At 48.5% G+C, this 26,844-nt stretch overlaps 2 protein-coding genes across 4 annotated transcripts in view; one reads left to right on the top strand and one right to left on the bottom strand.

Moving 5' to 3' along the window:
* The window catches only part of GGT1 (gamma-glutamyltransferase 1), a 30,806-nt gene extending 25,930 nt beyond the window's left edge, over positions 1-4,876 (top strand). For all 3 annotated transcript variants that reach the window (XM_071572130.1, XM_071572132.1, XM_071572131.1), the window contains exons 10-13: positions 788-915; positions 1,738-1,850; positions 2,897-3,010; positions 4,042-4,876. In XM_071572130.1, the coding sequence (XP_071428231.1) occupies positions 788-915; positions 1,738-1,850; positions 2,897-3,010; positions 4,042-4,185 (499 nt within the window). In that variant the 3' untranslated portion in view covers positions 4,186-4,876. The remainder of the gene's footprint in view (positions 1-787; positions 916-1,737; positions 1,851-2,896; positions 3,011-4,041) is intronic.
* Positions 4,877-7,091: 2,215 nt separating this feature from the next.
* GGT5 (gamma-glutamyltransferase 5) lies at positions 7,092-26,347 on the bottom strand. Its single transcript, XM_071571858.1, has 12 exons — positions 25,985-26,347; positions 17,603-17,733; positions 15,989-16,078; positions 14,774-14,963; positions 14,029-14,186; positions 13,745-13,894; positions 13,196-13,329; positions 12,597-12,799; positions 12,068-12,159; positions 11,227-11,336; positions 10,424-10,531; positions 7,092-10,195 (listed from the first exon to the last, which is right to left on the bottom strand). The coding sequence occupies exons 1-12, from the start codon at positions 26,143-26,145 to the stop codon at positions 10,049-10,051; spliced, it is 1,674 nt and encodes a 557-aa protein (XP_071427959.1). The 5' UTR covers positions 26,146-26,347; the 3' UTR covers positions 7,092-10,048.
* Positions 26,348-26,844: the final 497 nt, after the last annotated feature.

Below are 26,844 nucleotides of genomic sequence, written 5' to 3'. Positions count from 1 at the left end.
ATTACTTCCATGTAGGCCTTTGCCATCTTCCTGGTGGTGGTTCTGGGGTTGGTATCAAACACCTCTGAGCTGTCACCTCTCGGGCGGGGTAGGGATCAGTGGCACTGTTGATTGGCGCTTCTGCTGAGCTTGCAGGTCAGTTTGGAACACTGAGGTCTTGTGGTTGGGTCAGAGGATGAGGCATGTCCTCTCTCATGTTGAGTTTTCCCCACTGAGACAACGTTCATTGCATCTGGATCTTCTCATAAGCAGTGCTATCACTGCTGACTCTGATTTCCCAGGCTTTGGGAAGGAATTTGAGCTAATGCAGCTGGCCTGGAAGTGCAGTGTTTGGCTTTGAGTGCTGTCAGAAAGACCAGTGTTTGTGCATATGGCCTGAAACCAGGGTATGAAGGTTCTTTGGGTCCAGAGGAAATGTCTCCATCTAAGCAAATTCCCAGTCATGCCCAAATGTGCCAGCCTTGGAGCTGTGCTGCCTCTGAATGGAGTGCAGTACTGTCCAGTTGGAAGGGCAAGAGCTGTCCTTATCTGCTGTGCTGGTTTTCCCCTTGGGCTTCTCGAAGAGGAGCTGTAGGCAGGGCTCTGGGCTGCCTTTCCTCTGTGTGTAACTGTGTACTCATGGTATTAACTGCTTCCTTCCCCACTAGGGGTGACAGAAAGTCCTTTACAATGGGAGGGAAAGGAAAGTTACTCCAATCAAATCCCAGGTTTCACATTGCACTGGCTCATCTGAAGCTCCTGGATTTGCTCTGGTTTTGATGTGTCTATGACAACTTGTTTTCTCTAGCTTTGGCTCTGACGTGCGATCCAACGTGAGTGGAATTATATTTAATGATGAGATGGATGACTTCAGCTCGCCTTACATAATCAATGGATTTGGGATCCCTCCTTCTCCAGCAAATTTCATAGCACCAGGTACCTGTAAATTACTTAAGTCTTTTGTCATGCCCTCACTCTGCAGCCTGTCTTGCCATCAGGCACAGACCTGGGACCTTCTGCAGAGGACAGGGATGGCAGTGAGTCACCTGGCACTCCTGCCAAAACACACAACCAGCCAGCCCTGGTGCACCCTGAAGGAGGAGAGGCTGTCTAGAGAAAAATTCTCGTGTTTGCCTCCTGCCAACAACCACAAACCCTTTCCCAGGGAGATCAGTACATGTCACATGGAATGACTTAAAAGCTGCAAAAGATTTCTTTGAACTGATTGAAGAGGGAGGCAGCAGCAGAAGCTGACAGCAAAGTGCTGCATGGCACTGCCCAGGCTTCTCCCTCCTTCCTTAGGACCTGCGGGGCAGCCTGGGATAGATCCAGTTCACCCAGGCACCCTGCCTGCTCCACCATTGTTTCCTGCAGACCCATCTCACTGCTGACAAAGGAGGCTGGGATTCTGCTCCCCTCTGTATCCCATGCTTTGGAGAGGGACAGGGGAGTGAAAGGACTAGAGTAGAAATCCTGTGGTGCACTGGAGACAGCTGCATCACAGACAGTCCCAGCTGGGACAGGACTAGAGAAAGGCACCTTCAGCCTCTGCATGAAGAGCCAGGGTTAAGCTTGGCATTGCAGGGGCAAGAGGAAGTGGATGCAGGTGATGGTGGGATCCCCAGGGGCCAAACAAGGCACACAAGTGAGTTAGGAAGGTGGATACTGAGGCTCTGGGTTTAGACATGGAGCAGGAGCTGGCACTTTGTAAGGTACAGGTGGAAAACTGAGCCTCTGTTGCATCTGTGTCCCTGACAGGTAAACAGCCAATGTCCTCTATGTGCCCCTCCATCTTGGTGGATAAAACGAAAAAGGTCAGGATGGTGGTTGGTGCTTCTGGAGGAACGAAAATAACTACAGCAACAGCACTGGTACGTGATGGTGTGGGCAAACAGGGAACAACACTCAACATTGGGCAAAACTGGAGAGAGTTTGGGGTAAGAGGTTTCAGTCTACACCTGTGACATGATCATGGCTGTGACTCCCTGCTGTGGGCCAGGGGCTTGAAAAGTAGGTTTCTGCCTGGCATTCTGAGGGCCAGACCTCCAACCCCAGCTCCTGCCAGGGCTACAAAGGATCTGATTCCTTCAGTGACTCCAAGTCTTTTCCTTTGGCAAGTTGTTCTTACCACTCGCAGAAGATTTAGGAGCTCAGATTAACTCTGAGTTCTTTTCCTGGATCTCCATGAACTCATCTCTTTACCTAGTTTATAGCCATTTCCCATCCAGCATCCTAAACTTCAGATGGAAGTCACAGAGAGAGGTTAATAAGAACTTAGCTCAGGCATGATGTCAATGACAAGCAGGCTCTCTATGAGGTGCTCTGGCAGCCCCTCAAATGCCCAACTAGCCCAAAAGTGATGGCAGAAGGAATCTGTCCCCTGTGCCAGCGCACACAGGGCAGCACCAGGGTGGCTCTGGCTTTCTGGCTGAGGTAGAGAAGTCTGTAAAAACCACTACAAGTGGCTTTCTAAGCCCCAGACCCTGAGGCTGTTCTCCCTTCCCGGCAGCTCCAGCCTGCAGTTCAAGTATGTAGAGATGAACCAGGCCCAAGGGAACACTCTGCACAGTGGCAGGGAGCTGTAGCTGTGTGCTTGCTGAGGTGACTGTTGGGTGCTTAACCACAGCAGCATAAATCCAGCCACTGTAACTTAAGGACCTGATTCTTTCAGTATGTCCATTTTAGCGACTCATGGTCTCTGTGTGTGAATCCTACTAAGCATGTACAAGCTGACTGGCTGCAGTGGACCCATGTTTTGCTTAGCCAAGAGAAGAACCACTGAACGCCACATGAACCAGAAATGGTGCCTTTTCTGTGCTCTGGTGAACATCCTTCAGGCATTTCTGCCTCTGTGGCTACAAGGGTCAGGCCTCTTTGAAGACCAGTAACTAACATTAGGGCTTTTTGCTTCTCACAGACAATCATCAATTCCATCTGGTTTGGTTTTGATGTGAAGAAGGCAGTGGAAGAGCCCAGAATCCATGATCAGCTGTTTCCCAACATCACAGAACTTGAGCAGCAAATAGAGGAGGTTGGTCCCGCTGGAGTCTGGGGCACGTGAACTTGTATGGGCTGGGTTCCTAGTGCTGGCAAGGCATGCACCATGGAAAATCATGAAGTTTTGACAAATGTTCCCTAAGTGAGCTGATACAGGTTAAGTGCTGGGTCACAATAAGCTGTTCAAAGTGTACCTTTAGTCTCAGTCACACGGGTGTGAAGCCAGAGCATTGAGGAGTGATCCCCATCTGAAAATGAGCATCTGCTTGTAGTGGTGTTTGCCTGAAAGGATTTGCAAAACAACAAACCACATGAGAGCCCAAACCATCCAGCAGTCTCAACTCATGAGCCTCAGGAAACTCTTGTCCTATTGTGCAACCTCATCATAAATCCTGAAGCCTTGGCCCAGAGCTAGCAAGGGGGGGATACACAGAGGGATCTGGGAACAAACTTGAAAAATATTTTCACAGCAAAGATCTTTGCAGAGTACTGTCAGTCTGAGAGCTGATGGCAAGGTCTGCCTCACCCTGCAGGCCGCTCACCTGAGCTGGTAGCTTCATTCACCCTGAGAAATTTCATGTCCCAGAGCCCTGAGACAGGTTTTATGCATGTCTCATCCTGTGTCTCTGTAGTTGGGAAAACACTCCTACATAAGGCAGTTTTCTTATCAAAATGTGCAGGAGTTCCTCTGTCAATAAGCTTCTTATTAAGGTGATGTTTGGTAGATACCTGCCAGCCCTGCTCTCCACGAGTCCTGTGTTTTCCATTTGCCAAAGAGGACCCATCAGTCCTGGCTGTCAGTATGTGGACTTCTGAGGTGGAATGCTCTGTGACCAAGAATAGTATTGGAGCCCACACTGAACACCACAAAACAGCACAACTTCTCATCTCCACTTTTCCAGAAGCAGGGCAGCCCGGAAAGCAAAGAGCAGGAACAACGTGTAGATTTAGAGCTATACAGCACAGGCACTGAGCGCTTGGGTGGCTGTGGGGGATCCAGGTGGCAGACAGCAGGACCTGTGCAGTTTCCTTGCCCTGTTGTCCTCACTCCCTTGTGCCTTGCAGGGCATAGAAGAGCAGCTGAAGAAGAGGAGGCACGCCACGGCGCGGGTGAGCGGCGGCGCGGTGGTGCAGGCCATCCTCCGAACAGCCAAGGGCTGGGCTGCAGCCTCCGACTCCCGCAAAGGGGGAGTCCCTGCGGGCTACTGACCGGGCTCAGCGCCTTCCTTCAGGGTCTAGTGACACCAGGGTGTGTTTGGGGGGAAGATCCTTTAGGTCTGCAACTCAGGGACTTCTCACAGGAAAGAGAACACATTTACCTGTGATTCTGTTGCCGGAACTGGGACAGTTCTCTACAGCCATGACCGAAGTGCCTCATGCCACAGCCGTCTGCTAAGACAGGCATGTCCACCAGGACGTGCAGTACTTACTTGAAGAGTCTGTTCTGCCTTGAAGAGTTTGTTCCCTGCCTCCTCTCCATCCCATGAAGACATATTGGGTGCCCAGTTTCTGCAGAAGGTCCAGCTCACTCAAGCTGCAGGAAGTGTTTCCGCTGCCCAGTGTCAGCTACCAGGAATGTCCCTGTCACTGCTAGAGAAGATATTTGTTCCCTGTGGAGTAGGTGAGAGGTACAGGACTCTGGGGACTGGGGTTTCTAAGTCACAAACTAACAGATCTGTGCCATAGCAGGAAGCCCAGCTCTAGACTGGGATAAGCCAAACTCACCGCTCTGTTAACAAAAGATGTTTCTGCATTTCGCCCAGTTGATTATTGGAGGTGAGTGGGTAAAGGGGGAAATGGCTTCAAACTTTTTTTATATTTCTGTTGAGAAGGTCTAAAGGGAAGATGCTGCCTGTAAAACTCTGAGCACAACAAAAATAAATAAATACAGAGTCACACATTTTTCTTGCCTGTGCAGTTGCTACTCAAAAAGGGATGGTGAGAGTCTGTGTGAAAGAAGCTCCTCCTGAGATTTTTCTCTTCTCTTCTTTGATGAAGCTATGAGTAAACAATAATAGTTAAATGTCCAAAACAGGCTTGTTTTGCTCCAGTTTGCCTTTTACCATATAGTACTGCAGGCCTGAAATACCAGAGCCTGGGGAAATGAAACTTCTAAAAAAGTGCACACTATTTTCAACCTTTTGTTTGAAAGTACCATTAAGTTAATGACCTCTGAGAAATCCCTGTCTGATATGGAGCAGCTGAGAGTATCTGTATCTGCATCTGCATCAGGGGCTTTGGTGTTCACCTACCCATGTGCACCAGTACATCATGTCATAAACTTAGCCTAAGATCAAAACTGAATGTTCCAGGATGTTGTCAAGCTCTAGTGATGTTTAGGAAATACTTGAAACACAAGTGAAAGTAACTGAATTAATCTATTTGGCTTGTTGAAACTTCCTGTCGGTTTGTAAGAACTTCAAAATACAGAAAAGAAAATGAAAGGCTGAAATTCTAGGCATCAGGCACCCTCCCTTTCCTAGGAGTGTCTAGAACTGAGGACAGCCTAGTTTCAAGGAATAAAGTGATAGCTCATACTTCAATCAGAATCATGATTTTGACATATATGTTTGCTTATATATCAGTTGAACTAAATGAATGGGTTTTACCAAACGTTGCCTGGGGTGTCTCCTGGCTCCTTTTCCTGACCCCTTTTGTTCCTGAATTGAGATTTTCACTTTTGTACTACTTGCAGTTCCAGAACAGATGGCCCTCGATGTCAGGCTGCTGTTCACACCCAGCTTGCAGAGCCATTTTCAGAAGGTCTGATTCAAGTTTGTGTGTGGAACAGCATTGGCTGCTATTTGTTGGAAATACCTGCCCTTTGGGACTGGGACTAGCTGAGCTCTCTCTTGTGTGACCTGGGAAATAAAGAAAAGTACTGCACAGAAAAATAAGCCTACTGAAACCTTACAGTCACTGTAGTTATTCTGAAGCTGGAAGGGAACTGGTTTCTGGGAAATGACTGTTGGAGAATCATGTTTTCTGAAACAAGGCTGAGTAACTGCTGTTCATGGTGCAGCAGTTGCTCTTTCTTCTTGCTAGCCAGAAAACTCCCCTGTTATTTATAACCTGTGTTACAAAACTCCCCTTATGAAAAGCTCAGATGTTGCCACAGATAAAAACACTTCTGTTTACAATTGTTGCTATAAATGTATTTGAATTCTTGACTCTGCAAAAATGGATTTGTTTGTTTGGTTTTTGGCAGTGTCACTACAAAGGAATAATTTGTTAAAACTAATCTGGGCTACACCTACATCCTACAATTAAAAAAACCCAAACAATGAATATTTCTGCAGGCTGTAATTACAGGCTGAGATATCTGTACACAGAACAGGCACTTCTGCCACCTGTTCAGCTCCCACATTCCACTGCTCACACCACTTTGGGGCTGTCTGTGCATTGACAGGCAGGTGTCAGGCAGCAGTTCCTGCTGTAAAACATGCACTCTCCAGGATGTTTCAGCTGCAGGAAAGACTTCCTGCTCAGAGTTAGGACAAGAGGGAATGGCCTTAAACTGAAAGAGGGTAGATTTAGAGTAGAAGAAATTCTGGCACAGATTTCCCAGAGAAGCTGTCGGGGCCCCATCCCTAGAAAAGTTCAAGGCCAAGTTGGACAGGCCTTGGAGCAATGTGGTCTAGTGAGTGCCCTCAGAACAAGATGATTTCTAAGGTCCCTTCCTCAGTCCATATCCCACCTTGGGAATGCAGTCACCTCCCCCTGTGTTCCTGACGACACACAGTGTGTCAGGGAAAGCTGCCTGACCCAGTGCAGGGTGTGGAGAAAAGGACACGTTCTGGGACCAAGTCCAGCTGATGTGAGAGGAAGCTGTGCCCATGACAAGTCAATTTGGACCATGAGCTGGGGGGGGTTCACCTCCTGCCCCTGTTCAGCCTGGAATTACTACAGTTTTCTTTTGGCAACCATCCAGCCTCTGGAAGGGGCCAAATCCCAGCTGTGAGAGACAAGTGGCACATGAAGTTTGTTGTTCCTCATCTTCTCCAGCAGCATATTGAGACTCCATAATGAACAACTCTTACTGCTGCATGCAAGTCCTCTCAAACAACTGCTTGTGTGTTGGGATAGGCAACTGGTTTAGAGGAGAAATCCCCAGACAGGTTTCAAAACACTTTATTAAAAGTATAATTTAAAGATATTGTTAGAAAATAGAGCAGTCTCTGTACAATGATGCTTTAAAAGTTTGTGTAAGTTGATTTCAGTACAAAAATAACGCTCTCTTGTTGGGAGGAGCATGAATGGGGAGAGACCAGACTGGGAGGCTCCTGACCCAAGCAGATTTCAGCAGCAGTTAGGAGGAGGAAGGGTAGGAGCAGAGGTGACAAGGCAGTTACAATTCCTCAGCTTCACCAGGTGTTCTGCTAGTGAGGACTGCAGGACTGGAAGCCTCTGTTGCGGTGAGAGGTCTGCAGCCCCATTCCTTTCTCTCTTGCAAATGAAAGCTGTGATGGAGTTAAAAACTGCTCAGTTGGCTCAGTTGCAAAGCAGTTAAACTGCAGGGAGCACTGGACTACAGAAAATACGCCTGTGTCTTTGTGGTGGGAAGAAGCTGTGATGCACTGGGAAAGGGATAGGGCTTGAGTACTCTAGTGCTTTACCCTAAAGTGTGTCAGAAGCAGAGGTAACAGAAGACTTAGTTACTTGGTGACTTGGGTTTTCTGTAATGAAACATGATGGAGAGGGCCCAGGGCACTGCTGAAGGTGGTCCTGAAGCCTAATAGGGAAGCCAGTCTGGCTGTCTCCAGCCAGTGCCACTCTTGGCTGCAGTTTGTAAACTCCAGGCTCAGTGGGGTTAGCTGGCAATAACCACGGATCTTGCTGAAGGCAGCACCGGGTGTGGTGAGTCCGTCTGGAGCTGCAGGGGGAGCTGCAGATGGTGTCTGGCACTGGAAGTGCTTCCCCTGCCACAGCTCTGCAGTTGGGGTGTTATTTCTGTCACTAGAACCAATGCACCCAGGAACTGGAGCTGGGATAAGGGAGCTACTCAAAGTGGAAAACTTCAGCAGATTAAGTAGATTGGGTTTTTTGGTTAGTCATAACCAACATATTCTCTTTCTCTGCTCCCATTCACCAGCACTGTAATCCCATCTCACAGGGCCACTTCCACAGTGTGAGTAAGCAGCTCTGATGGAGAAACGAGTAGTCCTTCTTGAAGTAGGGGATTTGAGATAAATTCTGCTTGGATGAAGGAGGGGAGCAGTGCACGGAGCTGGCTCTGCACAGAAGTAACTTGTCTTCCAGATCCATGATTAAAAGCCTGCGGTTACTGTCTGGTAATGCAACAATCATTAACTCTCCTCCAGCAGCTTTGAGACTACAGTCCTCAGTGTACAGCTCTGAAGGAAAACACATGTCTGGCTCTGGTCAGCTTCACTCAGACCATCATTAAAATGCAAGTGATGGCTGAGATTGCAGTAAATTGATGGCTTTATTGGACAGACTACATGGGTAAGAACACTGGCGTAAAACCTCGCTGGCTTTGTTTTCATTTGTGTTTTTAATGGAGTGGGCTTGTTATGGTGTTTACAGAGGGATTGCATTTGTTTGTGCTCTCAGAGTCCCATGGGCTGTGTGTGCAAAGGAGAGGGCTCTGCTAGGCCTTCCTCTGTTTTTTTATTTCCTCCCAGACACACACACACAACACTGTGCCCATAGGACAGTCAGGCTCATATGCTTTCAGAAAATTGAGTTTGGAGGGATTCTGGGAATTTGCTCCTTAATATTTGAAAAGAGCTGTAAGGGTTTTGTCTTTTTTCAGGTTTATTTTTTTAAATGTTTGATTTTTGGCCAATTTGAGCAGGACAACATTATGGATTAACTGCAAAAGACCATTTTTATCCAGGTGCATGAGTTCAGGTCTCTTCTGGAGTTTTCTCTCTCTGTGATAGTTCTTAGAGTTCTACAATGTTCTCCTTCCAGAAGGGAACACTAGAGACTAGCTGTGGTAAACAGGGATCTGAAGCATGTGCATAGGCTATGGGAGAAGAGCATTCTACCAATGCCTGGTGGTCCTGTATCCCTTCTCAGCAGTCCTGGTGTTTCCCTGGCCAGGTGGAGCTCTTGGCTACAAGTGATGTCTCCTGATCAGGTACCCTTTGCATTTTGAAGAAAGTTCTAAAGCTTCCAAAACCAGCAGCGGTTCCCCTGCAGTCCTCACCTGCCTTCCCAAACAACTGATCTACTGGCATTGAGGAGGGAGAACTGGCACAAACTGGGACTCCTCTCACCACAGGGAGAGGTGCCTCTGGGGAACAAAGCTGAAGCCTGTCCCTCCCAGGATCATGGAATTCAGGAATTCACACCACCCCACAGGAGCCTGTCCTCCAGGTCACTGGTGTGCAGGCCTGCAGTGAGTATTGGCACAGTCACTCTGAGCTTGTGGGGTCCTTTGGACCCCCAAGGCAGAGAGAGTAAGGCAGGGCAGCACTTGTGTTATGGTGTGATTTCATCTGCCGCCTTAGGGAAAAGTAGGGCTTCTTTGGGTGGGAAAACTGAGAGGGGGAGTGTGGAATTTTGCTCTCTTCCCTTTCCAAACCCACCCTCTAAGCCTGGATGTTTCAATGTTTAAAATCCCAACCCTACAGACACCTCTTGTAGTCTTCACAGACAAAATAATGACATATTTCACATTGCTGAGCCCCAGGAGTAATAAGTTTCTTGTGGAACAGCCTGAAAGAAACCAATTCTACTCTTAACTGAGACTCCAGCAGGAATGGAAGATACAGCTGGGTCATTTCACAGTGTTCCCAGTGGGGCTTGGATCAATTTTCCTTTCCCACTTTTTACTCTCACATTCTGAGTAGCTGATGTGCTCAGGAAGTATGTTTTTCTGTGTGTCACATAAGTAGTGGAAGGTGTAGCTCTAAAAAATGCTGGCTGACCTCTCATTACATTGCCTGACCTGCAGTCTGCTGGAATTAGGTGTAGTCACAGGTTTTGCCCATGGTCCAGGAGACATCCTGATGGGAACAGGTAATTATGGGCCTGTCCAAGAAAAGCATGTTTTGGATCTGGTTATGTCCTGTGGCTTTGTGAGCTGTGATAGCATTCCATGCTAATATCCAGCCGACTTCCCCAGTTTCCTGTTATCAGAGTAAGCAGAGATGCATTTTCCTTCCTTGGAAATTCCCTGCACAACATTCAGTGCAAATTTATCTGTCTTTTCTCTATGTCCTCTTCCCAGCAGGCCATTTCTAACCTCCTGTGGGGGGAGAGAAGAGGAAACAGAGTGAATGGGGCATGGGCCTGAGGTCTCAGCGTTGCCAGATGTGAAAATGAAGGATGTGTGTGTGGAGTTGGGTTGAGAAGGTGAGATTTAAACAAGAAGGAGGTTAGCCAGAAGCAAAATACAGATTATCTAGGAGAGTTACAAGAGCAATCTGCTTCCCAGCAAGAGGAGAAGACAAGAAGAGCCAACAAGGCCACTCACCTCACTGAAATTCTCTTCAAAGAGGACACTGTCACCCTCAGTGTGCATGACGGGAGCTGCAATGGCGTGTTCCAAGTCATAGCCAAGCCACAGCTTGTTTATAATCGCCTGCAATGAAACAACCCCCACACTGCCTGACTGCAGACACTCAGAAAGAGCCTGGGTCATGTGCTGCCCTCCCCTGCACTGCTGTTCAGCCAGAGCAGCTCTGCTGTAAGTCCTGCCTGCAGCAAGGTGCAAACCTGGGCTGCTCAACAGGCTGCACTGAGCCAGACTCACAGTCCTCCCTGCCTGGTCTCCTGCATTCATGGTGACCAATACCAAATGCTTGGAGCAAGTAAAAGAACAGGGTGGGCACATATTGATCCTTCCCAGAATGCTCTTTCTGGCCTCCAGCCTGCAGCCTTTATGACTTCTAAATTGCAAATTAAAAAAAAAGCACCAAGGCATCAAGACCTGAGGAGGACTGAGCAGAAAGAGCAGGTGGGACTGACCATGGTTGGAAATCTGGGAGAGCTGAAAGAACTGGCAAGTTGCTGTGAGTTCTGCCACCTCCTTCATTCCTGACCCCTCCTGGTGGAAGGGATCAGCCGCTCAGCAGTGGAGCTGAAAGCAGCCCCTGCCCTTGCCACAGACGTGCTAGAGGCAAGAAGGTGAGGTAGGCTGAGTCTGCAGCAGGCCCTTGTCACTACTGCCTTCCACAGAGCAGAACTAGCAGCAGCAAAGTAATTTCTTTTGTTCAGGACAGTGAGTGCTCCCCTTGCTCGGAGGAAGGTGTTGCTGTGTGGTACCTGTTCACTTACCATGGTAGTGGCACTGATAATCCTGGCCCCACCTGCTCCTCCGATCACCAGCATGCCTCCTGTCCTGGAGATGAGGATGGAAGGCACCATTGCTGAGGGAGGCTTCTCTCCTAGAGCAGAGTATTATTCTTTCCATGTGGCTTTAACAGGGTTGGAGGGACAAAAGTTCATCTCCCTCACCTTTCTTGTGTTTCCCACAGAAAACCAAGCTACTGCTACTTCCTCAAGAAGCCCAGGACTTCAGAAAAACAAGCTTTAAGGCACAGACTAAACAGGAAGCTTCTCTTGATGCAGGACAGGGCATCTTACAAGTATCAGGGCTCACTGCAGCTCATCCAGCCCAACTGAGGAACCCTCAGCAGCAATCCTGCTGTGATATCCTTTCCCAGCAGCCCAAGGGACAGTGCACCAGGCACAGCTTAATGCACAGAGCCCTGTTTGCACCAACACTGCTGTGTTACAGAGCTCAGTGCAAGGCTGTGCAGCAGCTATATATAGAATCAGAGATGAGCCTAAAATGTCAGCAAGCTTGTCCTAGCAGTAGTTTCTTCACATCTTCCCTTCCCTCCCCATCAATCAGTGATCAGCTTCAGCATTTTTTTTAATCTGTGATTTCGCTGGTCAGAAACCCAGACTGCTGTGTTTCATGCAAGGGGATATGTGAGCAGTCACAGACACACTACAGGGCCTTATTCTCTTTTAGTCTCAAACAAACTTGCTCTCATCCAGGCCTACAAAAGGAAAGAGTACCTGTAGTTTACAGGCAATCCCTGCCCACTTGTACATGCCTGTGTATCCATCTCCTGGCCCTGTACTTTATTTTGAGGATGAGAATGCTCACCTGGGTTAATGCTTCTGTTTGCTATGCAGAAATCAGCCAGTTCATTATTTAAAATGATCCCCGTTTGGTTAGAATACACAAAGGAGCCAAACCTGCAGGGGAAAGATGAAGCCTTTCAGTGCCCAGGGCTCTGCTGTTGCTGATGGCATTAAGTGGACAAGGCACCCTGTGGGTTACCTCTGTTTCTACCCAGCCTGCCACTGCCCCAGCGAGGGTGTCCAAAAGGACTTTGTGCTGCTGCTGCTGCCAAAAACAAGCTCCCTGTTACTAGTGCCTGTGGGGACTTGCTCAACCCACAGAAACTCAGCAATAGCTCAGCAAGTTCTTACAACCTCCTGAATTAGGACGGTCCTTGGAGCTGCTGCTCACAGACCTTTGCTGTCACGTGAAAAAGGCATTCACGAGCAAGGAGCTGCCTCAATCAGGGAAGCGCAAGGGTTTTGCATTTCTGGTAAACAGCCCTTACAGGTATCCTGTGAACCAGACACACGGCCAGTGTGACTCAGTCACCAAGCCCTTGGCTACTCACGGGTAGTTGATGGTGCTGGTGGCGGACACAGCACTGCCGTCTGCAGCGAGCACAGAGATGTGGCTCGTGCCCATACTCTTGTATTTGTCATTGTAGACGGACTTCAGCAAGTTGTAATGGTTGAGTGGGTGGTCACCACGAGCATCTATTCTGTGCCTGACCAGCTCAACAAACGTGTCAGACAGCATGGTCCCCACAGTCTCCTGCAATCACAGCAAGGACACGGAGCTGGTGTCACACAGCACAGATGGGTCTTTGGGCACAGGAATTCAGCCCCAACAGTCAGAGCTTGGGGCCCTCAACTGGCAGCATTCAGCCCCAGGCCACTCTCATCCCAGAACACCAAACAAGCCCAGTACTGAAGCCACTCAGCACTGGCACAAACATGTGCATGTCCTTTATCAGGCAAGTGAGCCCCAGCCTACAGCTGCAGCATCAGAGTAAACAGCCTAATCCTGCCTCTGCCTTGGCCAGCTGAGCCACATTGCTCCTGCCCAGCAGTTCTAAGCATTTTCTTCCCTTTCATGGCTGCAAAGCAGGAGAGTGTCAGAGCATCATTTGGTACTACAGCACTGTACCCATGCACTATGCCAGCTCACCTGAGCTCTAGAGAAGGCTGGGTCACTCATGTGGGATCTCAGCATGTCACCAAACTTCAAGGCCTCTGCAATGAGGTGGTAGGTTTCTACCTTCTCTGCAGGTGTTGCCAGTGATGCTTCATGGAGTTTATACTCTATGGCCAGGATGAAATAATTTTGTTAACAGACTAAAGGCAATGATCTTTCCAAGAAGTATTTAAAAAAAAAGCTGAAAGGAACCTCCTTTTTCAGCCCCAGTTCTTACCAAGTCTCCCCTATGCTTCAGCAGGATGTGGACACAGAAACAACTGAGTACTAATTTCCACTGTCACTTCAATTTCTTTTGAAACCTTGGGAAAATCGTGTATCCTTTGGCCTTTGCAGCAGATATGGTGATGCTGATCCACTGTATGAATGAGCCAGTTCATCACCCCATGCATAGCATGGTCACACTGCTGCTCTTGGGCCCATTCTGGCTTGCCAGCTCCATTTCTGCCCACTACTGTTTTACTACTCTGGAGCAACACTCTCTGAAAACCTCTTGCTCCTCCTTTGCCATTAGGAATTTACCTTCCAATACCTTGAGGATGAACATGAGCACTGCACCTCCCATGGGCGGTCCTGGAGCAAACACTGTGGTGTCGTTGTTGAGGGTGATGTTCAGAGCTGAGGACACCTCTGCTTTGTACATCCGAAGGTCCTCCAGTGAGAGGCTGGAGCCTTCAAGAGAGAGCTGACATTAGCACATCAACTTGTACTGGTGCTGTGTGCTGGCTATATCAGGGCACTGTGAATGGCCACCCCTGTATATCCCAAATTTCTTCCCCCAAGGACCAACCATAGCAGTTACGTACCAGCCCTCCTGGCATCCTGCACCAGTGCCTTTCCTATCTGTCCCTCATAAAACGCTGCAGCTCCGTGTTCTGCTACAGCTCGCAGTGTTTGCTGCAGTGCTGGCCACCTGAAGGTCTCTCCACGCTTCAGAAACCTTTGACCATCACACAGCAGTGGGCTGTTAAAGAAGAACATCCATCAGTTCACTGCACGTGCTTGCTCTGTCCCCAGGGCCAGTCAGCTCTTTGTCCTGCCCAAGGGTGTTCTGATCTATGCATGACGTGTACTTTCCAAGGCAGTGCTACCCTGCAGGCTACGTGGAGGAAAGTTCTGAGCCAAATGCCACCCCACAGCACCAGGCACTCCTTCTCCAGATAGTTTTCTCCACAGGACCCAATGCTTTGCCCCTGGCTCAGGTCAGTGGGGCTTCTCCAAACGAGTGTCTGCTGTAGGGCCCTGCTGTCAGGGGACAATGTCCACGCAGATGGAGGCAGGCCATATACAGCCAGCTCCTCCTCACCAGCAGTCATGCTTAACAGAACATTTTGCTGTGCCCAGTCATTGTAAATTAAAAAAAAAAAAAGCTGCTGACAGAAAGAAAATATTTTAAAAATCCCCTTCTGTGATTCCCTCCCACTCCATAGCAAGTATTCCCTGAGCACAAGCCATACCAGCAGCCTGTGCTCCACACCAGCATATCAGAAGAAGGGTCTGAGGCTGAGGGAACAGTGGCCCTCACTCTGCAGTTTCATTCATGGGCCTTACCACAACCTCTTTCCTGGTTCTGAGAAGAGTGGGTTACGGATTACTCTGTCCATAACTGGGGAAATGACAAGTGGCTCTGAAAGGAGCTGGAGAGTTGGCTCAAAGAGGGCTCTCCATGGCAAGCGGCCGTGTCGCCTGTGGGCTTCCTCATAGCCACGGAGCTCTCCTGGCACACCAATCCAGCGGGAATCTGGGGAGCACAACAGCAGTGTCACACCCAGCAAGGCACTGGCAAAGCACTCCAGTGGAAGGGTGAGATTGTAGAGGCAGCCAAGGCTTCTAAAGGCAGGCTTGGTTTGTGTATTACTCTTGTTTGTTCATGTATTTCTTTCATTATCCAATAGAAAGGGTATAGAGAGGCCAGAGCCAGATCCAGAGGTGAAAGCACAACAGGCAACAGGCAAATGCTGCAGCAATGGAGATGGCAGCTGGCTAGTGGAGAAAATGCACTTGTGGAGCCTGGTCAGACACCAGAACAAGTGAAGTCTGAAATTCTCCACCCTTGGAGAAACTAAAAACTGTCACACGACAAGGCCCTGAGCAGTCTGAGCCAACCCTGACATCACCCTGCTTTGAGCAGGAGCTGGACCAGAGACCTCCAGCTGTCCCTTCCAACCAAGAGTTACTCCTGATTCCTTTTCAGGCTCTTCTTCCAAGGATAAGCACATCTCCTCCAGAAACTAGGACAAGCACCAAAAGCAAATGTGCTAGGGAAGGAGAAAAAAAGCAGCAAGAAATATGGAGAGATCCAAGATGTGCTGCTAAAGCAAGAGTGCCTGAGCTCAATTCCCCATGTTTCAGGGTGCTTCCCCAATACAGGGACAGGGGCAAGCACATTGGATTGATTTATTTTATTTCCAGAAAATTTGAGCAGTTTCTGGCTTTATTTTTCTCTGTAAGAACTGCTGGGAAATGAGTGCCTTGGGAAATCTGCTCTTGAACTGCAGACTTGCTATGAAGAGAAATTACACTGTGATTTCTCCTCATGCTGGATCCCCACACTCCTCACTGGTCAGGCTGCCAGAGGTACTACCAAAGAGGAATTTTTATGGACCTAGTATTTTTTCTTTCTTTTGCAAAAGCCAACCCAGGTAGAGTGTGTTAGAATAAAAATAAGAATTCCAGATAAAGTCAGCAAGGCCCTCGATTCTCCACCCTGATCTTTGTGCATGCCAGGGGGGCACAGACCCCTCATGGCCCAGTCTGTGTCCTTACCAATGGGGAAACCAGAGCCACAGCCAGACAGTAAATCATGTGGAAACCCTCGTGGGACTGTCTCACGAGCATTGATCACCTCGACTGTTCCTGGGAAGGAGAAGAGGGAAAGGCATGACACTCTTCCTGGAGCAGGTGAGCATCACATCTCCAGCTGCAGCACCACACGTGCTGCTGGCCCAGAGCTGAGCTCCCTGGAGGGAGCCTTTTGCCACGAGTGTCCAGCACACCTGCAGGGTCAGGTCTTGGCACACCTTGTCCTTTGCTCCCATGTTTTTATTTAGAGCAAACCAAGCAGCACCTTCCTGGAGGTACCAAAGGCACAGGGACAAGGGCAACACTTGTCTCCAGCCAGTTAAGGTTTCCCCCCTGAGTGCTTGGGACATGGCCTGGGACCTGCTGCTTCACACCTGATTTGTAGGTTCCTGCACTTGCTGTACAGGTGAGACATGTCAGAGACATACCATGAGCCTCAAGCTCCTCAGAGGGCCATTTACCAAGTGATGGTGAGGCAAGTCCATCATGTTTATAAGCACAACGGTGGTGCTGAAAGACCCTCTATGGAGCAGGGACCTTAAAAGGAAAATATAAACAACCCCCAAACCAACAATACCCTCCTTGTATACACTCATGTTTCAGGCCTAGCCTATCATTTTGCCTCCTCCTCTGCCTTTTGTTTGTTTTCCTATCGCAGTGCCCAGGAGCAGCTGTGCTGCAGGAGCCCACAGTGCTTCCTGGTGTTCCAACCCCCAAGCCATGGGTGGCTCTGTGTGGCATAACTCAGGTAGCAGAAGAGGATTGTTGTCAGGAAACAAAGCTACATGAATCTGCCAGGAGGAAAAAAATAAAAATATAGGTGTTCTGCCAAATTAAGCTCTTGCATAAGATACAACCAAGCGTTTCCAGATTCGTGACCCTGTGAGGCTACTTGGCAGGAGTTTTAAGATTCTGATATTGTTACTGGGTTTATTGTTGATTTTACTGTTTATATCTATAAGCTCTGGGGGGTTTTGGAAGCCAAGATTTTAAAAAAATCACAATAAAAACATAAAAGCAAGAACACAACACTAGGGGTTAAGCCAAACACAGGAAGGCTCCTCATCAGGCTCTGAACATTGCTAGATTCAGGTTTCTGAAGTGAAGAGGCATCTCCTGGCACAGGAGGTCTCCTCACTGCTTTGGGAATTCCTGTGCCAGTGAGGGCAGTGAGATGCAGCTCCCCTGTCAGCAGACACCTCCTGAGCTGCTGGGGCAGGACGAGCCCCTGCAGTCCAAGCCCGAGGGCTCAGCTCAGCTCATTTCCAGCCACACCTCACTCTGCTCCTGTCTGCTTCCCTGGCTCACACCTTGCTGCACTCCGAGGTGTGCCTTTGAAGTGTAATTTGGCATTGCTTTTGCAAACCCAATTCACTTTATGTCAGAGCTCTTTCCCACCCACACACGTCCTGGCTGTGAAAAGATGATCACAGCTCCCTCTGACAGACACTTTGGGCTAAGAGCAGAAGCCTGGTTTGTGATTATATTCAAAATATTGCTCTGAGAGAACAGGAAGGATTCTGCCTCGCCCAGGGCAGAGAGACAGGGCACCACGGAGAGGCCAGGGCTGGCCCATACCTGTGCTGGCATTATAGATGGTGAATACCACCCCACCACCCAGGCCTGAACTCTGAGGATTCATCACCGAGGTGCAGATCAAGCCAGCAATGGCAGCATCCACAGCTGTGCCTCCACTTTTCAGGATGTTCCTGTGGTGGAAAGGGAAGAAAAAAGACAATGTTACAATCCAGGAATGGCAGAATGGAGGAAGCACATGAAAATGCCTCCTTGGGGCCCCTGCAAGGCAGCCCCAGCTGGAGGAGCACAGGCAGCAGGTGGAGAAAGCTACTGGTGGCAGAGGGGGGTGTGAGACCACAGAGAGGAGCCTTCCTCTGCAGGAGTGAGAAGAAACAATTAGAGGGAAAGAAGGGAGAGTCTGCAGGAGGGAAGAGCAACCAAAACCAGACCTGTGTGAGGCTGGTCTTCCTCTGGGCAAAGAGTTGCAGGACAGAGAGAACTACAGCTGCTCACAAATGCTGTTGACAAAAAAGGATGCACAGGAGAGAGCTTTCCACAAGCTGAGAACCAACTGATCCCCAGCTCCCCAAATGCCGTTACCAATAAAAAGGCATATGCTGGTCAGCTGGATGGGGCACTGAAGCAGGAATGATGACCCATGTGGAGCAAAGTCCTGAGACTTAACATGTCAATTAGTACAAAAGTCACTTCATTGCTCCTACAGTGCACTTTCCTGGGTTCATGTGATAGTAGCACAAAACCACCCCTGCCTGTCCCTGTATTCCCAAAGACAAAACCACCAAAGAAATAAAAACCCAAACAGTAAAAACCTCATAACCATTTCTAAATAGGCACAGCCACATCAAACAACACACAGACATTAAGACAGCACTGAGGTTCTGCTGCTAACAGCACTGAGGTTCTGCTGCAGAAATGTGGCTCAACAAATTCTTCCCTTGGGCACAACTGAAAAACTTTTCCTTGCAGTGGAAATGGGGTGGTGTTTCCTGCACACCCTGCCAGTAGCCTGCACTGTGTTTGCTAGGAAGGTTTCTGACTGTTTTATTGGGTTATTGCTCAGATAAGGTAAAGTCAGAAGGGAAAGTTGAATTGCTCAATAATTGCAGTGCAACTGCTCCCAGAGGTTGGACAGGAACACAGAGCAAACATAGGGACTGCTGTTTATTTTACATCCATTGATATGGCTGAGACCTGCTGGGTCTAGGAACAGGATGCTGCCAGCAGGAACACTGATTGTGCTTTTCCTTTGTTTCTGTAAATGCCTCGGAGGCACTACCTGTAAGGACGTGGCAGGTGGACAAGTGGGAAGGAAAGAAATGGTAGGGAACCACGGGGCTTTCTGTTGGGGGTCTGAATGGCTTTTGGCCTCCCTGGAGAAGCTGCTCCCTGGCTGTAGCTCTGAACTTGGAGCCTGAGGCTCAGGCTCACCCATCCATGTCCCTGCAGCAGGAGATGGACTCATCACACCAAAGTCCCTGCATAGTGTTTGTCTGAAACTGAAGCTGTTAATTGATGACAAAAAGGAAGGAAATGAGGGTGTTATAGTTTGAGCTTCTGAGGAACTAATTCAGCCCTGCAGAAGGCCCAAGACAGCATGTTAGAAGGTTAGGAAAAGAGGGAAGAAGGACCACTACAGTGACCAAGGATAGTGCTCCCAAGAGTCCCTGGATTATGGGCTATGAGGCAGGCATTTAGAAAGCCTGGTGCCAGAGAAAATCATGGTTCTGGGATAATTGTCAGTGAAAAACAACTTAAAAAAGAAGTTTTGAGATCATATGGTATGCGTTCCAATGCAATGCATTAAGGCCTTAACATGTAACAAGAAGCATATTTTCCCAAAGCCTGAAAAGCACCACATTCTCCCCCAAGTTTGCCAGCCACATTCACAACTGGTAAGTGGTTGCACATCTCACACTGCCTTCTGTCCTGGGACCCTCCTGCCACTCTCCTTCTGAAAACAGTATCATACACCCCTCACCATGTCCCTCAAAACACTTGAGCCTGGAGGAGCATTCCATGATGATCTTCATCCCTTTTTGTGTCATCTGGTGGTGACTGTCTACCTCTTCCAGAAGATGAGCTGTTTCCCTCCTCCCACAATTTCACCAAGCACTGGAATGACTTAACTCAGCATGCTCTAAAGGGTAATCACAATTAATCGATTTATTAATATAATATTTGTACAACTATATGGTCTGTATCCTGCTAGGATTTGTTGGTGTTCCCAAATTCTTGTTTATAAAAACAACTTTGTGAGTTAAATAATAGTCTTTAACTACTGCAAATGTAGTGCTCCGTGCACAAAGGATTCAAACCTGAGGGTTTCTAAGCATGACTTGATCCATGCTCCCTCCAGTGCTGCCAGACAGACACAGAGCCAGGATAAAGGAGTTATGAGCCATGTAACTCCAGTGTGTAATTGTGCCCTTGGCTCGCACTTGGATCAGGAAGCACAAATGAGGTCTCAGTCTCAGCAGAGAAGGTGTTTCTGACTGCCAAAGAGAGCAGCAAACTTCTCCAGGGAGCAGAGACCTGGACTGTTGCTGACACTGGCAAAAGGGACACAGATTTCCTGAGAGCACCAAGGAACAAGTGAGAGGAGGACGTTCACCAGCCAGAGGGGAGAACCTCAGCGGTGCTGCCAGGGTGGGCACGTCCTGCCTGGCATGACCAGGGCAAATCAAGTGCTTCTTTATGAGCACTGATTAGTGCAGCCTGCCAGTCCACCCAAGAGGTTTCAGATGGGTTGTGCCAGGGCTCTGACATGCCCCAGCAAGGCAGAAAGCCAGGGACAGTCTTTGACTTGCCCTGCCCTGTGCCTGACACAGTGGTGCTGATTCTTGGCTGGGACTCCTCAGTGGTAACACAATATAGAGCAACACCAGCAGTCAACACAGGGACGGCTTTCCATAGAAAAGCAAAGTGTGTTTTGATGTGTCCTTTGTCACTAGCACTCATTCATCACATTTTGCAATGTAAACATGATGACAAAAACAGAATTTCCAGATAAATCGAAAGTGCTTTGTGTTCCTGTCTACTGTATCCAGATTGGTGGCAACTGGCACCCTTGGTGGCAAATACCACATGGAACAACACACAGTCCAACTGGTTTCTTGCTCAAGAGAAGGAGGACTTCCCAGTGCCTGCTGCCTTTCAGTGAGCACCACGGGATGGAGAGCTGGGGCTGCCCATCCAGTGTGCAGCATCTGGGACCGCCTCAGTGTGGGACAGGCTGGGGGATGCTGGGCATGGTCCTTTGCCTGCTGCTTCTTTGGGAACAGGGGTTAGGGGAAAGGGGAGCTTTCTCCCCCAAACTGGGCATTATCTTGGCTCTTCCCAGCCCAGCAGCCTCAGGACCAAGGCTCACAAACACATCCTGGGGGCTCACACACCACATTGTTGTTTCCCTGGTTCTGGAGGGGTGCAAGTGAAAAACAGCACAGGGGGTGTCCCATCACACGGGACAGACAGAGTGGTAGCTCAGGAAAAGCTTTACAGTCATGTTTTTGCTCAAGCTCAGGAGCAACTGAACTCAACAAGTGAAAAACCAAATCATGTCACAACCATGGAGTTACACCTGGGGAGTTTAGGACCATTATGGATTTCTTATCTATCCAGACCACAGCCTGTCCAGTTATGTGGCTCCCTTTATACAGATCACTGCTGCAATCAGCTTAAATGTAATGCAAAATCCCAGAGAGACACATGACCCTCAATCCAAGTGGAGTAAATTGCCATTAAGTCTCTCTAGGACTCTCTTACAGCCACAGCTGACAACATCTGATTACAATGTTTTGTCCTATATCCTTCCTGACGCTTTAGGGTTTGGTCATTAACTGAGTTTCCTTGAAGTCAAGAGCGGGTGAGGGTGTAAAAAAAGTGAGTGCTGCAATTGTTGTTGCTACAGCACCAAACAGGGACTGGCCCTCCCTGGAGGGGTGAATGGTGGCATTTTGCTCACACAATCCTCAGGGCAGAGATGGGCCATGCTGGGCTGCAGACCAAGCCTGCTGTTCTGCCCTAGCCTAGAAGGAGCCTTGAAACCATTTTAAACACAAAGAAAATGCTAAAGTATTAACTTACATTGACTTTTTTTTCTGTTAAGGAAAGCTGGGGGCTAGGAGGAGACCACCCATTGCACAGCAGTTGCCTGCTTAAGATTTATGAAGAGCAAAATAAGAAGCATTTCTGTAAAAAAGGGCCAGTTGCCACATTTTAAACTTACAACAAGAGGCAAAGGCAAATCCTTTGGGATACAAACATTCTTCAGAAATCTGCTAGGTCATCATTGGAAAGGATTTTTGCAGCAGAATCTCTGGCTAGAATGGAGCTTCCCAGGACCACAGATGTTTTCTGACTGTTAAAGTCTCACCATTCTCACCCTCTCCATTACCCTGTCCCCCCAGGGGGTGTTTGTTTCATGAAAAGCCAGTTCCCAGGGTTTATTCTAGGCTGCCCTGGAGAGCAGGGATCAGAAATGGGTGCTGGGCCAGCCCAGGGCAGCTCGTTCTGCTGCAGTGAATCCCATCACTGGGAATGAACACTTCTCCCGAATCTGGCCCTGGCCTTATGTGGGCTTTTGCTTCTGCCATTTGGGAAACAAAAGATGCAGAGCAGTGCATGGCAGAGCTCAAACAGCACATTGGTAAAGAGTATAAAGCTTTTTGCAGGGTTGATGGAAAAAGCCTGTTCCAGGAGGAATACGCAGCTCAGAGTTGGAGGTGAAGGTGGGTTTGGGTACCTCTCACTGTCAGGGCAATCACCTCCTGTCTCCTCATGGTTCTTGACATGAGGACTAATTACTGAGGTGAACTGCGGTACCAAATCCACATCCTTGGGTCAGAACTGCCCTGACTCTCCTTTTAGCTTCCCATCCCTCTTCATCAAAGTGTTTCACTTTATTCCTGGATGTTTTCTCACAGGGCAGGGCCCCTGTCTGGACCAGACACTGAGAACTGGGCACTGATGGCTGAGAGCAGTCCAGCTCAGGACCTGCCAACAAGGATGATGACACGCTGAAGGCTCACTGAGATTGCTCCCTTTCTGCAGGGAGCCAAAGAATTGCATAGAGATTTCAGAAAGTTCAACCTTACACATCCCTGGCATATACAAATATAATCTCCAGAGCTGGAAAACCCTACCCTGCCAACTGAGCCCAACTGCAAGAAAAGCAGCAAATGGGCTGGGAATCTGTGCCTCACCTCCTGCTTGTATTAAGAAATGACAGAGCCACATTTTTCCTTCACTGACCCTTCCTTCACAGCTGAACTATCAGTGAGGGAACACAAGGGCCCTGAGGTGTTTCCTGCAACCCACGATCCCACTTGTTAAAATACAAGATTTCTGTTCAGTTATTCTCAAGAAGTTCAACTGACAGCTGTATTAGGAGGACACAAAGACTCTGTCTCAAACAGCAGCATCTTGAACCAACAGAGTAACATGTAATGCTCCAGGAATTTAATTCCTTACAGCACACAGAGAATGTGCTTTGAGTTCATCTTTAAAACAAACAAGATATTTTAATTAAAGAATAAAATTCCTAAGTCAGAGATTAGGTGCTGCTTTGGGATTACAAGACTTAAGGCACTGGACTGGCGTGACTGGTTTTGTGTTCATCCTGCACTGGATGTTCTCTGAATATCCCCCGCACAGATTGCTGTGAACTCAGGGGGGATTTGCAGGATGAAGGAGGTGGCTGTGGGGGGACAGCTCGAGGTCCCAGCAGGAGAGAGAATCTGCAGGGCCAGTGGGTGAGAGCAGGGACAAACCAGCCCTTTGGTGTGTCTTTGGGGACTGGCTCTCACCAGTGGCACAGGCCCACAGGTCCAGCTTTGATTGCAACTTTGCATACCCAAGCCACCAAGCCTATTTATTTTTTTTCCTTTCTGTATGTTTTCACAAAAAGCATTCAGCAATGACCAGAAAACAAGACTGAAGGAATTTGCTGGTTTACCTTAAACTCCTCCAGAAATTTTGCTATAAGGCTCTGCAGGGTGCAAGTACAAAGCCAGAGATGTGTCCATCCCCAGTGCAAACAATTCACTCTAATTTGTCCAAGATGTTTGCTTTGGGGAAAAAACCTACAAAACTGATCATTTAAAATTGTTATGGTATTGGTCATATAATTATTTGTACTTATTTTTATACATACAAGAAAAATGTGTATGTGAGTGATCATCAATCAATTAAATGGTTTTGGTAGACTAATTCCCCTGTGACTCCTAAGCAATGACAGTGGAAATGAAGCTGTTCCAACTGAGCTGCAGAGGCTTACTCAGGAAAACTGCATCTGGGAACAGCCTTGGCTTCAGAACATGAAAAAAATCAAGAAAATAATTACCCTTAATACTCCATGCTACATGTGGGAAGGAGCAGCCACAGAGCTGGGCATGAGGCAGCGAGGAGGCAGAGAGAGAAAGAGCAGCAGCACAGGCAGCAAAGGGCCCGGCAGGGACTCTGGGGCAGCTCCCAGCTCCTGTGCCTTTCCTGAGTGCTTGCCTCAACTCTTTACAATATTCTACAGAGTCTGCAAGAAAATGAACAAGATCACGTGCAGTATAGAGCAAACAGTAAGTTTCCTCAAGTGAAAAATCTTCCTTCCTTAGAAGCCTGGCCAGTGGGAACAAAGAGAGGAATATGACAAAAATAAAGAAAAGGGGAAATATTATACAAAGCTTCTGATCCCAAGTTCTGTTGCAAAGGAACATTTTTATAAACAATTTTACTTTTATTAAGATCTATTGAGGAGGAAGATGGGAGGAAGAATACAGGAGTTTGGTTCATTCTGAGTATAAGGACAGCATGAAATGAGTACGAAGGTTTCCAAGAATGGCTGGAAGCAAAGGATACTGGGAAAGGCAGCAGACAGCAGGCAGCAGTGAGGAGGAGAGCCAACCATCAGACAGAGGTACAGCCAAGGTGAAGGAGGAAAACAGTCCTGGCTGGGGAGATCCAGGCTTGGCAGGGCTGGGGGAGAGAGTATGTGGAGCAGCAGGATGTGATGTGCAGATGCTCCAGGATGGGAAAAAGGGGGGAAAGGTGTGTGATACGAAGCTGGAGCAAGGGCAGAATGTCGTGGGGATCACTGGCAAACCATTTGTAGGCAATTTAAGGTGGTCACCACAGACTCTGTCAGCAAGTGTGCACAGCTACAGCAACGGTGGGGGTTTCCTGCAGAGTGAAGGGAAGGAACAGCTGACAGCCCAGCAGCAGCCAACTGGACAATGTGGCCCAAGTGTCCACCTGATCACACATGTCTGTGGCTCTCACTTCAGCACCTTCCAGCTGATTCTGCACTACATCAAGTTCAAATTTACAACAGCTGCAAAAACAAGTGCAGTGGTTTTCCCCAATGAATTCTTTGGATAATCCAATTACACATTTTCCTCTTTTTCCATTAATTGTGATTTAAAAGATACTTCTGCCTCCTGAAGAACTAACCTGTGGCTTAATGTTAAGCAACCCATCTCATTCCCTGACATACATGTAGCCACAGTATATTTTCTCCAACTAGTCACAAGTGCTGTGTCAGGACATCATTGCAGGAACATGTGTGAGACACAGCAAAGGCACCACATCTCATCTCACTCCTCCAGCCACAAGGCAGAGGACACAGCTCCAGCATCCACTGCTGGAGCATCCAGCATCACACAGTGTGTAAACTTCCATCCTTCTGCTTTCATGTATACAAGCATTGAATAACAGTAGGAACAGTCACAGTAAAATGATAACACGAGAGTCAAAATGTTTGAGAGAGAAGTTATTACACAAACTGAAGTAGTACAACCTGGGCAGCTGGAGAATTTTTTAAACCTGTATCTTTCTTTCCAAGTGATGTAATTATGTCTTTTGTACTTAAACTGTCTCAGATTAATTTCAATTAAATCTGCTCTTTGCCTTTTTCCTTCATAGCAGACACACCTGCTGCAGGGTTCAGTCCAGAAACACACCCCCTCCTAAAGACTGGGATGCCCAATCCCCCTTCCCTGTCAGCCTGCCTTCCTTGGCTCTGTTGAAGCACAGCTGCAGCTCTCTGGAAGCTCCTCTAACTTCTTCATTTTCTTCTAAGCCACTTTCCCAACAGTCTCACCGCCGTGCTGCGAGCAGTTAATTTCGTGCTTCCCCACTCAAAAGCAGCCTTGTATTAGTATACTATAAATATTTATACCTCCCAAGAACCCATGGGTTTGCAGAGCTGCAAATTTTTGTGAGGCTGGGTAATGAAAATGAGCCTCAGTCGCAGAGCTCTCTGAGCGGCCGCTCCGCCGACGGAGGCACCGGGGGAGCAGCAGCATCGCTGCTCGGCCCGAGCGGAACGGGGCAGAAACCCGGCTCATTCCCGCGGTTAGCGCTTGTCCTGTCAGGCCGAGTCACGACATACACGACAAGTGACCCGAAAAGCCGAGGGGTCCGCGCACGTACCGGCCGATGGCAGAGCAGGTCTCGGTGTCGGCAGCCACAGCCCCGCGCAGGTAGCGCTGGGCACCGCACCTGGGCTGCGTCAGGGTGACCACGAGGGTCACGGCCAGCGCCAGCGCGCCCAGGGTCAGGAGCACCAGGCAGCAGATCCTCGCCGTGGCCATGGCTCTCCCTGTGCCGCCGGAGGGGCTCCCGCTCCCTGGGACAGGGGGTGGAAGTGCAGGATCCCGGCGCTCTGGGAGGGAGGTCCCGCTGCAGTGGGCTCTGCCCCCAGCGACTGACAATTACATTGTTCATAAGATCAAAAACTGCTAAAAAGGGAAGGGTGTGCTCTTTCTTTCCTACTCTCTTAGGTGTGAGAGGCTTTTCACACTCTTTTATAAACTTTTTCTTGCAATTCCACCGTGTGCCTTTTTTCTTTTTTGGCAAGTCTCCCATGGAAACTTTTAACACATTCACTGCTGGAGCACTTCAAGAGAATTCTCCACCCTGTTTCTTGGCTTCACCCACTCTTGCCACACAAAGAAAGTTACCTAACAAAGGTGGCCTAGATGGTGAATCAGTGTGAAAATTACGTCAGTCCTACTTTGCAAACTTGGGGCATTTTGTTTCCATATAACTACTCAAAGAAGTAAAAGCTAAATACCGTACACAAAGCTGGAACTTTCATCTTTACTCTTACTTTACCTTTTCATTTATTCTAATCATGCCTTATTCACTTTTCCCATCTTTAAATCTTGCCAGTGTCCACACCATACATGTCCTGTAAATGAGCACAGCAGAACAAGTGGAATAAAGCAGCACTACTGAACCAGCCCCAGAACAGGGGAGGTTCATGGCTGAGACCACACCTGACCCCTCAC

The sequence above is a fragment of the Pithys albifrons genome, chromosome 17, assembly GCF_047495875.1.
Source record: "Pithys albifrons albifrons isolate INPA30051 chromosome 17, PitAlb_v1, whole genome shotgun sequence".
NCBI classification, from domain to species: domain Eukaryota; kingdom Metazoa; phylum Chordata; class Aves; order Passeriformes; family Thamnophilidae; genus Pithys; species Pithys albifrons.
The sequence above is the reverse complement of the archived record's forward strand: the minus strand, read 5'-3'. Positions and strand labels throughout refer to the sequence as shown.